This window comes from Dasypus novemcinctus, chromosome 9 (assembly GCF_030445035.2).
Source record: "Dasypus novemcinctus isolate mDasNov1 chromosome 9, mDasNov1.1.hap2, whole genome shotgun sequence".
NCBI lineage: Eukaryota > Metazoa > Chordata > Mammalia > Cingulata > Dasypodidae > Dasypus > Dasypus novemcinctus.
In genome coordinates, this window is record NC_080681.1 from 78,384,822 (window position 1) to 78,400,102 (window position 15,281).

Sequence of the window (15,281 nt, forward strand, 5' to 3'; positions counted from 1 at the left end):
ATATAAGGACATGAACACCTGGAGGCAGGGATCAGTGGGGGCCATTTAGAGTCATTCCACCACAAGCACATACCCGTGATATGTGTTTATTTGAAGTATTTATATCAACTATTAAAGCTTAATTCCTTGGGAGTGGATGTGGCTCAAGATGCCTCCTAAAAAATAAAAAAGCAAGCAAATGAAAGAACCAACTCAGGGGAGCTGATATGGCTTAGTGGTTGAGCACTGGCTCCCACATACAAGGTCCCAATACCTCAAATAAATAATAAGTAACCTGTGAAAAACATACACACACCTTAATTCCTTTTTTATATAAAAAATATAAATAGAAGTTCAAATATTTTCTTCCTACTACCCCAGTGGGTTGTTTCTACTACCTTAGAGTAAGCATGTAGTAGCTTGTTTACATTTCCCCTTTATTGTCTACACACTTGTTCAGCTCATCCTGCAGATGGATTCCATTAACTGTTGGCAGAGAAGGCTCTAGGGCAAGATGGGTCTTTTCCTTAGGCAGAGATCCATGGGGAAGGGACAGGGTCTTATTTGACTTGGACTCCCCACTGCCTAGCCTAATGCCTGCCTGGCACAGAGAGAGTAAGTACTCAGTTATTATAATATTAGGTGGTAGGTGTGACCCTTAGCAAGATTAAGGCAAGGGTCTTAGGATGTAGTCTTTTACCAGAGATGTCTTTGCTCACTGAGTCCCAGGGAATGCCAGCCTTCATCACTCCATCTCTGACACACACATTTATTGAAGATACTCTGTGGCCTCTGTGGACCAGTCACTGGGGACCTAGAAAGTCAGATATAGTCTCTGCTCTCAAGGAGCCTTGGTCTGATGGGTAGAACAACTAAACAAATAATGGCAGTGTTGTGTGAGAAATGCCATGCCCAAATTGTAAACTACGCACTGTGGGAGCATAGCAAAGATGGACTAATTTGGCCTGGGTGAAGTCTTCACAGAGGAGATCTTGTTTGAACTGGGTCCTGAAGGATGAGTAGAAGCAATCAGTTCACTATTCTGGAAAGAGAGATCAGCTTCCTGTGGGATTTGGGAAGGTGAAGACATGGGTGATGGAGTGGGGCATGATGACATGATTTGGGCCTCCGTCACTGAGAATAAGAAAATCTGAACCCAACTGGAGAGAGACAGAGGTAGAGATCACAGTGGTAATAGTTGCCTGGGTCTGTCCCTTCACCGGAATACCTGACATCACCCTGGTGATGCCCTGGTGAAGGGCCCTCTTGACCTGCTCCTGAGCTGGGATTTGAGTTCCTTACTTACATTTTAGTTGTGAATGCTCCAGACCAAGCATTCCAGATGCTGTAACCCGTTAGAAAGTCAGAAGCTGGCATCTGAAGAGAGGCTAGCCCTCACAGCCCTTGCAGCTCTTACATCCTGATTTACATGATTTGACACCTCTGGGCTTCGCTCAGATCTGTAAACTTGGGTGTCAGCACCTCCATTTGGATGTCAAGTCTCCAAATGAGATAGTGATGAATAGCTTCTTTGGCGCCTCCCTAGCAGAAGCATCAATTGCTTTGCCAATGAGAGGGGCTGTCCAGAGCCCTGGGCGCTGCAGATTTATGAGTTGGCTGTGCCTTCTACTGTAATCTCTGGGCTCCCAGCTTTCACTGAAAAAGAATGGTTTCTAATCTTGCTGATAACCTTCCCCTTGTAAATCTGTGTCTTGGAGGGCTTAGCCTGGAACAGATTACTGGGAGAGCATTAACCCCTTCTCTCCCTGGAACATCAGGTCATAGGGGCCTCCAATTACTTGTAATCAGGGAAACTACTTCTACATAAGTCATTGAAATATCATAAAGAACATCTGGGTTCCTTCTTTCCTTTCTTTTTTTAAAAATTAACTTATTACCAAAGGGCCAGTACCATTTCTTCTCTGAGCCAAGACCCTGTAAAGCCTGGAAACTATACCTAGGAAGCCTTGCTTTGGGGCTTCAGGGATGGAATATCTGAAGGACTGCATCCAGATTGGGGCTGCCTTCCCAGGGGTACTGACAAGTGGATCTGTCCAGAGAAGGGCATCCCACAGACAATTATACTCCACTATGATAAGAGATGAACAAAGGGTTTCTGGAGACTGCTTTGTAATTAAAACCCTCCTGATTTGACACACAGTGTTTATATGTAATTATCTCCTCACTCACTCAAGTGTTCATTTCATAAGCCAAATTTACAAACCTTTTAATAGGTTTATACACATCAATTATTTTATGTTGAAGTCAGCTTTAACTCAACACTACAATAATAATTTATTGTAGTATAATGCCCTTTAACATAGAACATCAACTGCATGATTTCACACCACAGCTAATACCATTTTATACTGGGCTCTTGTTCTATCCACACAATCTGAAATATCCCCTCTTAGAGAGTCCATTTTCAATTCTTTTTTTACTTTTTTTTTTTTTTTAATTTTTATTTCTTTCCCCTTCCCCTTCCCCCCCGGTTGTCTGCTCTCTGTGTCCATTCGCTCTGTGTTCTTCTGTGACTACTTCTATCCTTATCAGCGACACCAGGAATCTGTGTTTCTTTTTGTTATGTCATCTTGCTGCGCCAGCTCTCCGTGTGTGCGGCACCACTCCTGGGCAGGCTGCACTTTCTTTCACGCTGGCGGCAATACTTGTGGAGCACACTCCTTGCGCGTGGGGCTCCCCTACGCGGGGGACACCCCTGCGTGGCAGGGCACTCCTTGCGCACATCAGCACTGCGCATGGGCCAGCTCCACATGGGTCAAGGAGGCCCGGGGTTTGGACCGCAGACCTCCAATGTGGTAGGCGGATGCCCTAACCACTGGGCCAAGTCCGCTTCTTTTCATTTTCAATTCTTGGGCTGTTTCTTTCTCAACTCTTTTCTTTGTTCTTCTTCCTTGAGGTTGGCCTTCTGGGTACTAGAAGATTGGGGGAACTTTGAATGGTGAGTGAGTCGACACAATTCTTTTTCTTAAAAAAAATAAAACTTTTTAGTGGAAAATTATAAACTCAGACAAAAGTAGAGTGAACAGGTTAGTGAATTTCCATGTATCCATCATCCAGTTTCATCAGTTGTCAACTCATGGCCAATCTTGTTTTAGCCATACACCTTTTTATTCCTTATCTCTTCCCCTCATTATTTTGAAGTAAATCTAAAACATCCTCTTATTTCATCCACAAATATTTAAATTCTATATCTTTTTAAAACATAACCACAATATCATAATCACACTTAAAAATTAACTCCTTAATATCAAATATACTTCAGTGTTTTAATTTCAAATTCTTCTATATATCAACTTTTTTTTAGTTTGCTTGAATCAGATCCAAATAAGTCCACTTATTGTAATGGCTAATGTGCTTCTTCAGTCTTTTATAGATTCCTTCTCCATTTCCCTTTTTCTCTTTCTTTCCCCTTGCCATTTATTTGTTGAAGAATCATTTCTTTTAGTTTCTCACAGTCTAGATTTTGCTGATTATATCGCCATGGTGTCATTTATTGTGTTGCTTTGTTCTCTGTTTTCTGTGAATTTGTGATTGGATCTAAAGGTTTGGTCTGATTGAGGTTTTGTGTTTTTCTTTGTCAAGACTTCTTCATATGTGGTATTAAATTCTTCCATTCCAAAATTCATATCTAGTTATCTCTCTCCGTTTTTTGATGTTAGTTGTCCTTGATGATCAATGCCTAGCTCCATTATTCATTAGAATTTCAAATGGTGATATTCCAATTCTCTTTCCTTCTTTTCTTATTAACTAGACTACTTTATTAAGAAACTCCCCCTTCATCTACTCCTTGGCTACCCAGTGGTATAGTATGAGAAAGGCAGAATGAATTATTATTTCCCTTTACTCACCTACTTTTTCAATTTCCTAGCTGCTAAAAACAAATACCATGCAGTATTTGGCTTAACAACAGGAATGTATTGGTTCATGGTTTCAGCCTCATCCTGGGGTATCTTCTGATTGGCTGGCAATCTTTTGGTTTCCTTGGCTTTTCCATCAGATGGCAATGTACATGGTGGCATCTTCTCCTTTCTCTTCTGGGTTCCATTGACTTCCAGCTTCTGACTGCTCCCCATGGCTTCTCCCCTGTATCCAATTTCCTTTGCTTATTAGGACGTCAGCCATATTGGATTAAGGCCCATCCTCATTCAGCTTGGGTACACTGTTATCATAACATCTTCAAAGCTCCTACCTACAAATAGTTTCATATCCACAGAACCAGGGGTTGGGACCTGAACATGCCATTTGTGGGGGGACATGATTTAATCCCCAACACCTGTTTTCAAAATAGTAGGTGATGTGCTAGCATTCTACAGTGACCAATTAGTTTGTCCAAGTGCAAGTATTATTCTTATTGATGCACAAATTGCCCCATTTTTGGCCAATGGGAGTCTCTTCAGGTTGGCCCCCAAGTCCCATTGACACCATAGCTTGTTGTTCCTGATAGCTCCCTTGCCTTCTGTTTTGGCAAAATGTTCCAGACTTATTTTGTTCCTGTGTCAAAGATCAGTTGATTGTATTTGTATGGGTCTATTTCTGGGATCAGGCTCATTTTGAACATCTGTCCCAGACCCAGACTGAGCCTAGTTCCTTTCAATGGGAAAACCATATCAAGGTCACAATCTGGATGCTAGTGTACTCATTGCAACTGGCTTGGTCATTGTAGGTTTTATTGGTGTTCAGAGTTGGACATATATATGTTTGTTTATTTAAAGATAAGGTAAATAAGAGTTAATACTGATACTTCCAATTCTTTTGTAGTACTATGGAGTTTTTACTAAATTTCATTTTAAATGTACCTCTTTCCTATACCGAGGATCTCACTTCTCAGTGACGCCTGGAATGATAGAATTGGAACATTAGATAAGTGTTTTGTTTATCCCACCATAAACTCACAGCAATTTAAGAATAACAGTATCAGTACTATCACTGATTACTAGAAATGGTACTTTAAAAATCTTTTAAGATTATTTTTTTAGTTCTATTCATCCTTAGGATATATCATACTAGGGATGCATAGTCAAATTACTGTTTTCAAGACACTTGGAATAGTTCCTCTCTATTGCTAACTGGATATCACTATAATTTTTAGAAATTTCTGGCAACATTTATCTGGAATGACTCAGTTTGGAGACACCCAAAAGTATTCATTTGAGACTAATGCCAAACCACCCCCTAAAACACAGTCTTAGTGTCACTTAACTTCTTTAAAAAATCTGCTGTTCCCCAGTCCCCATGGCCTGGCACTCATGGTTCTTTATAATCTAGCCTCAGCCAGCCTTTGCAGCTTCGTGTTCTGACCCATGCTATAGCCTTTCTGATCTTCTCTTTGCTCCCTCACATCTTTTCAGTCTGGATTGCCTTTCCCTTCTTTGTCTACTTGGCAACTTCCTATTTATTCTTCAGGACCCATTTCAGATTCCCTCTTCTTGGTGTAGTTTTTCTTGACTTTTCCATGTAAAAGTATGTCTTTCTCTGTGCTCTCCCACAGCCCCTTGGATGTACTTCTGTAATGGCATTTTTCTTGTTTACTCTTATGTACAATTTATACAGCTCTGCCCCTTCCTAGACTGGGAGTTCCTTGAGGGCAGAGATTTATTTATTTTAATTAGTGACAGTGGATATGATATCCTAGCTTCATTTGACACATTACTTGAGAACTTTCTACTTGTTCATTCATTGAAGGCCCACTAGGTGCTACAGCTATTGGGTGAACAGTGAAAATAGATCTTTACCCTCCCAGATTTTACAGCCCAATTTTTTATATCATGCATCACTCACACTGGAAGAATCATGACATTAGGAACTTTTGATTGGAACACTCCAGATCAGGCAATGGTGACATTGGCCAGGTTTGGGTGCAGGCCTGAGGCAAGAAAGGGAGCAGGTCATGCGTGTGCCACAGTGGGGCCGCAGTGGCCAGGAGCCATCGGCCTAGGCTGGGAGGAAGTTGAGGCAAACCCTGAGAAGCAGGGAGGTGCTAGCTGACAGTGACATCATGGGCCAAGTTTGGCACAAAGGGTAGTATCATCTTACTTGCCACCCTCTGGCTTAAGTGTCAGGATTTCCAGCCTGTGTGTTACAGGCCATCCATTAAAAGTTGACAGCAGGAGAAGGTGGTATGCTGTCTTTAAATCCTCATCTAGTCCTGGCATTAATTTTGAACAGGTAGCTAAAAGGGTAAGAGAAAAACAGAGTATATATTTATGAAAATAAAATCTTTATTGCTTGCCCTGTGGGCTGGTTTGTCTATACTTTTATTTAGCATTTCAGAAACCTGAGCTGATATTTACTAGAAGACTGATCAAGGCTTTTGGTTTTTCACTCTAGCAAATTACAGCTACCACCCTTCTCCAACCACATTTCATAGATATTTTGCTGGCCACTTTTCCCTTTTCTTGAGCCAGTACTTACACAGACAGTCCCTGCCTCAGTTCCACCTTCATGGCGTAGTCAAATGCTGCCCTTAGTAGTGATATTGCCCATGGTGAGGTCGCCAAGGAAGCCTGAGTCACTCCCTTAAGTGGAAGGCTGTGCATTAGGAGTCCTTCTCTGTCACATTCCTTAATCGCCTCTGATTTAACTATATCTTTAGCCCCTTTCCAAGTTCCCATCTCCCTCTTACCAATCCTCAACTAGGTGTACCACATTTACTATGTCTAAAACCAAACCAGGCCTCCCCTTTACCACCGTCTACCTTGTCCCTGACTTCAGGCTAGGTTAGATTCTTTATTATATTTGCTCACAGTACCTTATGACTAGTTAAATAATGTTTATGTATTTGTTTACCTTGGTGTCTATCCAGCTAGATTGTAAGTTCCTTGAGAGTAGGGACCATGCCTGTCTTGTGCATCACTGTACCTAGTGCCTGGCACATCAATCCTCAAAAAATATTTATTGAATTAAGAAATCCACACAGTCTCTCAGCATGCATGTAGATCCCTGCCTCTCATTTTCCCCATCTTATTAGTCTGCAAGACTTGTCTATTCTACCTCCAAAATATTGATCAGGTACACCCTATTATTATCATACCCAGTGTTCAGGACCTGTCTTCTCACACATGGACCATATGGGTGTCTCTGCCTCTTTTCTTTTCGTCCCCTCACTCCATCCTCCACACAACCACAGAGGTTATCTAAAATTCATAAATCTGGCCATGTCACTCCAACTACATTACTTCCCTACTTAAAAACTTTTTTTTGGCCCCTTATTGTCTAAAAGACAAAATCTAAACTCCCTGGCTTGCCATGATCTCTCCCTAATCTATTTTCCCTGCCTCATATCCTGCCATTGTTCCTGCGTAACGTTATGTTTCAACTACTGCAAACAGCTTTCCATTTCCCAAGTCTTTTTTTTTTAAAGATTTATTTATTTATTTCTCTCCCCTCCCTGCCCCCGGCCCAGTTGTCTGTTCTGTGTCTATTTTGCTGCGTGTTCTTTTTTGTCTGCTTCTGTTGTTGTCAGAGGCATGGGAATCTGTGTTTCTTTTCGTTGCGTCATCCTGTTGTGTCAGCTCTCCGTGTGTGCGGCACCATTCCTGGGCAGGCTGAACTTTCTTTCGCGGGCAGGCTGAACTTTCTTTCATGCTGGGCGGCTCTCCTTATGGGGCACACTCCTTTTGCGTGAGGCTCCCCTATGCGGGGACACCCCTGCGTGGCATGGCACTCCTTGTGTGCATCAGCACTGCATGTGGGCCAGCACCACACGGGTCAAGGAGGCCCGGGGTTTGAACCGGGGACCTCCCATGTGGTAGACAGACGCCCTAACCACTGGGCCAAGTCCGCTTCCCTCCAAGTCTTTTTATGTCCCTTGGAATCCATTTTATCTTTCCTTCTCTAGCACCTAACATAGTGCTGCCACAGAGAAGAGAGAGAAAGAAGGATGGATGACTAAAGGTAGCTTTGGGATCTGGGTCAGAGGTCCCTGGGTTCCTAAGGAAATTGAGGGAAACATTAAAAAATGTAGTCTTCTCCAACAGTAAGTCTTCCTTTGAGCACTGAAACCAGTGCTCAACGCTCAAGATTTTGGGAGTTGGTGGTGGGGTACTGCTTCAGTGTTGAAGTTATACCTCTGAATATAAATAGCCTTTTCTATAATTTAGCTCCTTTCTCTAGGAGGGAGTATTTCTCTTGAAAGTCACACTTATTGTTTTTTAGTTATCTTTGATGTTTTTGGAGTATGGTTCTTTTGGACATGGCATCCATCACGAGAAAGCAGAATGACCAAAGCCAGCAGGAAAACTGATGGACTGGCACCAACCACCAACATCTGGATGATGCTGAATTGAAACCCAAAGATCTATTTAACAAACAGAAGTTAAATGTTGTTCAGCACATGTGTCTTTCAGCTCTTTTTCACCCATCAATTACCATTGTGACTATGCACGGATTTGAAATGAAATGCAGAGGAATGGGCTAGGCATGTTCAAGTGCCCTCCCATTTGCCTCCCACAGTCATGTGACAAGCTTCACTTTAGAAACACCCTTAACACCTGAAATGGATCCATCCTAACTTCTGATGTCTTTTCTCTGAATTATGTACAGATTACCTAGGCGATCCTGTTATCTAAAGTAGCCAAACTATGGATTTTGATTGGTTTTCATTTGTATTAATTTTGAACCTGGGAATTTGTCTTCAGTGACCTAATACTAGGGAAACTGAACCTAATGGTTGCAAAATAAATACCTCATATAATATCTGTGTCTGCATTTCATGACTTTTATTTCAAGTTCTCCCATGATCTTTTTTTTAATGAATTAATTTTATTGATACATTATTACTAAAGCATAAATCCATCCAAAATATCCAAGCAGTGGTATTCAATATAATCACATAGTTGTGCAGTCATCACTTCATTCATTTTTAGAGCATTTTAATTATCCAGTAATAATAATAATAAACAACAAAAAGCAAACAAACAAAACTCATCATCTTTCAATCCTGCTTTGCTTCTCCTGCCATATATAGATGCTATTCTGTTTCCTTCTCTCTAGTTTATTTATATTTATATTTTGTAAAAACAGTCATATATGCAATATCACCCATATTTGTATTTTACATGAGGTTTCACTATATTATATAGCCCCATGTTACACTTTTTAGCTTTCCTTTTAGTAATATACATGTCCTAAGACTTGCCCTTTCAACCACTGTCTACCCATATAATAGCTCTGCTAGTCACACACACCATGATGTGCTCTCACCATTTCCATTCATTTCCAAAGATTTACAAGCAATCTTTTAACCAGTTCTCTACAGATTGATGTTTTATATTTGATGTTTCAAATTCAACATGCTGGAGGCTGCTGGGAATCTGATTTAAAGTGCTAGCTGTTATGATACATGGGTTGAAATGGAATCTGAAGTTTTTCTCCTTAAGCATGGACATTGGGTTTAACAAACATACTCATTTACAACCTGTTTTGACACATAGATTTTAGAAAATTCTCTTAGGGTACTTTGGCATGACTTCCTGGCTAGAGTGCCAGGTGAAGCCAGTTACCTGTCAAATATACCTTTTTATACTTTTTCTTTGAAATGCACTCCATCTGGGAGACTGTCAGGTCAGGATTGCTGATTCCCTACTGCTTCTGTTGTCCACTTTAGGACAGGGGTTCCCTATGTATTTCTGAGACAGCTACAAAGACATATTTAGACATATTTAGTCTGACCATGCAGGGAGCGGATGTGGCTCAAGCAGTTGAGTATCTGCTTCCCACTTGGGCAGTCCTGGTTTGGTTTCTGGTGCCTCCTAAAAACAAAAAACAAACAGCTGGGGGAATGGGTGTGGCTCAGGCAGTTCAGTGCCTGCCTCTCACATGTGAGTTCCTGAGTTTGATTCCCAGTGCCTCCTACAAAAGACAAACAACGAGCAGACATTGAGCAAAAACAATGAGCAGACAATGAGCAAAGATATAAAACAAGCAGGGAGCAGATGTGGCTCAAGCAGTTGAGTGCCTGATGCCTCCTATAGAAAAAAAAAGACAGCGAGCAGACAGCAAGCAAAAATAAAAAACAATGAGTAGACAGTGAGCAGACAAAGAACAAAAAATGAGCAACACAATGAGCAAACAGACGAGGGAGCCATGGGGGGCCAAAAAAAAAAAAGTCTGACCATGCAGATAAGAGGATAATGCACACAAATTCAGGCTACACTGAACTTAAGGTCATCTGGCAAACCTCCATCAAATGTTGAACATCCCCTCCATTAACTCAACAAGCATACTGATAACCTACTAAGTGCTAAGCACTATTCTAAGTACTGGGATAGAACAATGAACCAAACAGATAAAGTCCCTTTTCTTGGGGATTTTATAGTCCACTGATCACTACTACATGGTTGCTAGCCTCAGCTTCTCCCAAGGCAGTCGTTTCCTCCTCTTAACAACCCATTCTCTTAGAAGTGCCTGTGTAGCTTTTATTAGTTGGTCCTAGCTCTACTCCAGAGGCCCCACAGAACAATTTGAGCCTTTTTTCCTTCGTTAACTTCAGATGTTTAAAGACAGCCATTCTGGGCTCCTTGAATCTTCTCCAGCTAAATATTTCTATTATCCCCAAGGGCTCTTCAGAGAACTTGGTATCCATACCTACTGGTCATTCTCTAAATAGGTATCCTGACTTTTCTCTTTAATACTTCTCCTGCTGCCCATGACTTTTAACATGTGGCTCCTGTGAATTCCCCTGTACAAGCCATCTACAACCTTCCTATCTCTTATGAAAGTGGCAGGATTTTTCTCATTGAAGAGAGAACATATAAACGTCTTTTATCTTTTATCCCCATTTGAGAAAAATTCAGTTACTACTAAGTAATTTAAAGCTGTGGTATATGGTTTAATTTTTCCAAAGACATGTTTAGAGATTCTTTAATAAAGTGGTCAACATTCAATTTTTTTCTTAAAGAGGTACCATGGATTGAACCCAGGACATTGTACCCGGGAAGCAGGCACTAAACCACTGAACTACATCTGGTCCCCAACATTTAATTTTTAATTAAGGATTTTAGATATAACCATCATCAATTAGTACCATCATCTTATAAAAGTCAACATTATACCAAATAATCCAGAAGGGCATAATCTTAGTATTAAAATTTTAGATGAATTTAGTTTTATGAAAAACTGACTACATTGTTAACTTTTTCTCACATAGGCAAGGACCAGTGAAAATTTCAGGAACCAACCAGCAGCATCATTTGGAAGCCTACTGCTCTTAGGGCCCCCAGGAAGCAGATATGAATTACATTCCACATGTAATGGAACCCTGATCTGTTAAACCCTGATTTAAGGCAATGGTTTAAACAAATCAATAATTTCATTTCTGTCATGTGAATAGAAGTCTAGAGATAGATGGCTGCTCCATGATGCCATCAGGGATTCCAACTTCTTCCATTGTTATATTTTTCTTTGATCAATAATCTGTAGCATAAATTTGTCACCATCTGAATCCAAGACCCCTGCTCTATCTCTTGCAAAGTACAGGCAAGAAGGGAAGGGAAAAAGTGGTTGGCCAGTCAAGTTAGCCTACCTTTTAATGAACTTTCTCCAAAGTCCCATCCAATGTCTTCTGCTTATATCTTATTGGTCCCCTTAGCTTCAGAGGAGGCTAGAAAATACTATTAAGCTGGCCACCATGAATGAAACCAGAATACTGTTAGTAAGAAAGAAAGAGAATGGATTTTAGATAGATAACTACTACATTTTAGAACCTTTACTTTTATAAAAGTTAATGGATGGTTGTTTTTCTATTGTTTGATTTCATTGGCTGGCACCATAGAAAAAAATGAGAGAACTAAGAATTTCTGGGAAGATGTCACTGGCAGTAACATAGTTTGAGTATCTGAGTTCTCCTATAAAAACAGTCAGGATAGAAAACCATGGACAACATGTACGACAAAACTAGGTGACAAGGTATCACTACAAACCCCATAATTCAAGTAGGTACAAACCACTGACAGCTCTAAGACTTGATGGTATCAGCATCTTTGTGGAAAGAAGCAAAGGGAAGCAACAGTGTTTTAGAACTCTGAAAATAAGGGAAGCAGATGTCCAGCATTCAAACCCAGCGCCTCCTGGCCTGTGTGGTGAGCTGGCCCACGTGCAGTGCTGATGCGCCCAAGGAGTGCCGTGCCACACAGGGGTGTCCCCTGTGTAGGGGAGCCCCACGCGCAAGGAGTGCATTCTGTAAGGAGAGCCGCCCTGCGCAAAAAGTGCAGCCCGCCCAAGGAGTGACGCCACACACAGAGAGCTGACGCAGCAAGGTGATGCAACAACAAAAAAGAGACAGAGTCCTGGTACCCCTGAGAAGGCAAGCAGACACAGTGAATGGACGCAAGAGAGCAAAAGTTATCCTTCTTCCTCCCTTCATAATATGCAGGAAAACTAATTTCATGTAAATATGAGCAACAGAAAGGACTGCAGTCAAATCTCATAATGAAGTTATTATAAGAAAAAAGAGAATAGGAGCAGAATAACATCCCTAATAATAAAGCATTCCAGGAAGGCATGCCCATAAAAACAGATAAAAACTACAACTTAATATTTCAAAATGAGCTAAAATAAATTAAGAAAATGATACAAGATATGAAAGAAAAAAATCAGAATTACAAAACATAAGTTAGGTAATAAAACTCAGGAAAGAATTGGAGATAGAAAACTCATTTCACAAATGAAGACTGAACTTAAAGGAATATCAGAGTGAATATGCACAATATATAATGCCTTAAGGGAATAAAATGAAAAGAAGGACGTTTATAAAATTTTAGAATGAATAAAGAGAAATCAAAGAATTTAAGAGAGAGATAAATATAAAAGATAAGCAAAAAAAAAAAAAATCTACAAGTGCATTATACGGAAGCCGATGTGTCTCAAGCAATTGGGCTCCCATCTAACCATATGGGAGGTCCACAGTTCAATTCCTGGGGCCTGCTGGTGAAGACAAGCCGGCCTGCTTGGCAAGCTGGCCCAAGCAGAGTGCTGGCTCACATGGCAAGCTGGTCCAAGCAGAGTTCTGGCCCATGCAGGGGTGCTGGCCTGCACAGGAGTCCTGGCCCATGCGGCAAGCTGGCCCAAGTGGAGAGCTGGCGCAGCAAAATGATGCAACAAAAAGAGATACAGAGGAGAGACAACAAGAGACACAGCAGATCAGGAAGCTGAGGTGGTTGGTGCAAGAGATTGAGTACCTCTCTCCCACTCTGGAAGGTCCCAGGATCGGTTCCCAGGGCTGCCTAAAGAGAAGACAAGCAGATACAGAAGAACACAAACAATGGAGATGGGGGTAAATAAATCTTTTAAATAAATAAAATAAGAGTGTATAATAGATGTAACTGAAAATGAAAAAAACTAAGCAATGGAAAAAATACATATGAAAGACTATATTTATTAGAAATTTTTCCAAAAATAAAAAATAAAAACAAATTTGAGACTACATATAGAAAGGGCACAAGGGTACACCTCATACTTGGGGAAATTGACCCAGAAGATCAACATGAAGGCATATTCTAGTAAAATTAATGGATTTTAAAGAAAGCCAAAATCGGGGGCATCCAGGCTAAAAGACAAATTCACTTAAAGGGAAAGAAAATCAGATTGTCATCAGACTTTTTGACAATAGCACTTTATGTAAAAAGACTATAAAGTAAGATATCTAAGATACCCAGGAAGGAAAAGGTGAGCTTAGGATTTAACATCCAGTCAAACGGACTTGCAGGTGTAAAGGCCACAGACCAAGTATTATAAACATGTAAGAACAGAGGAAATATTCCCACAAGACCTTTCTGAGGCATCCACTAGGAAACATACCTCAGACAAAATACCTGGTGAAACACTGACATAACTGGTAGTGAGACCTAAATATATATTTACTTGTAGAACTAAGAATAAAGATGATTATGAGGGAGAGAATATTGCTTATAATTGTTATATGCCCTTACAATAAATATACAGTATAACAAAAATGAAGGAAGAATGGGAAGAGCACTTATAAAGCGAGTAAGTTTGCTAACTGCCTTATCATTATTAACAGAGTAAAAGAATATTACTTCAAATCAGATGCTGGAGGGGAGGAAAGGAAGGAGGGAGAAGTTACTAGGTAATGACAGTATTGTTCATAAGAGGGAAACAATAGACAGTAATCCCCACCACCACCAAATTGAGATGATTAAAGATGTTTTATAAAGGAAATCATTAGAACAAAAATTAAAACTTTTGTAAATTTTTTAAGAAAGGAGAGAGCAGGGAAACAAAGCAAACCACACAGGGAAGACTATTTATATAAAAGATTTGCAATACTCATTAGATATGGATGTGGATCCTTGCTTTACTTTCTCTAATTCTGGCTTCCTCTGTAACATATATATCTATAAAAATCAATTTTGAAGATCAAGTATGAGAATTAAATTTATATATGTTCTGTAGCATCCAATATATAGTAGGTGTTCAACCAAAGCAAGGCATCTAGCTTTCTTAGCTAGTGAGGGGCAAAGCTAGGACTTGAACCCAGGGCTATCTGGCTTCAAAGTTTGCTCTTTCTTTTCTCTGGTACTGAGGGCAGGATGTACCCAATAAATGGTAGAATTATAGGAGTTTTAGACAGGAAAGCCTTCTTGGAAAGCATGAGATTTGAAAATCCAGAGAGACCAGCTTAAGCAGAGGTATGGAGGCAGAGAAAACACGTGTGAGAGTGAGGGATTTGTAAGTAGATCAGTATTACTTCCTTAGACCCTGTACCTCTTCTCTGGCTTCATTCTTTTCTCAAGAACAAGTTATAAACTAAAAACCAATAACCACTTGGAATGGATGCATTAGTTGAGATTATGATTTAGGAGAGTTAGTGTCTAAAGATAGGGCTTGTACACTGGATGGGAAGGTGCTGACAGCAGGAAACTGTGTTCCTATGTATCTTCCCATAGGGCCTAGTAGCATGCCTAACAAAGCAATCCAAAATGTCAGCAGCTTAAAACAATGAAGTTTATTTCTTGCTCGTTACAAGTCCATGACAGGTTGGCAGGGAGATTCTGTTCACTGTAGTCATTCAGGGACCACTAGAGCAATCGCCATTTCAAATATTGTTGGTCACTGTGCCAGAGGAAAAGGGAGATCTGAAGGGTATCACACTGGCAATTAAACCTTCCACCTGTAAGGCATGTCACTTCTGCTCACAGTTCATTGGCCAGAAGTGTTACATGGCCATACCTAACACTGAAGAGAGCCGTGAAGTACAATCATTTATGTGCCCATGGAGAAGAGAGCTTGAAATAATACTTGGTGAACAGCATTAATAACTATCA

General features: G+C 40.5%; 1 protein-coding gene across 9 annotated transcripts in view; it reads left to right on the forward strand.

Moving 5' to 3' along the window:
• YIPF1 (Yip1 domain family member 1) overlaps positions 1-15,281 on the forward strand; it is a 63,646-nt gene that overhangs the window by 46,003 nt on the left and 2,362 nt on the right. For 4 of the 9 annotated variants that reach the window (XM_071217433.1, XM_071217435.1, XM_071217432.1 and 1 more), the window contains one exon: positions 8,155-8,694. The exons of 4 other annotated variants lie outside the window; for them this stretch is intronic. Coding sequence is in view for 1 of the 5 variants with exons in the window: in XM_012528629.4 (XP_012384083.1) it covers positions 8,155-8,220 (66 nt within the window). In the remaining 4 variants the exon portion in view is untranslated. Of the gene's footprint in view, positions 1-8,154; positions 8,695-15,281 lie in introns of those variants that run through there. One more of the 9 variants, XM_012528629.4, reaches the window with a different exon arrangement.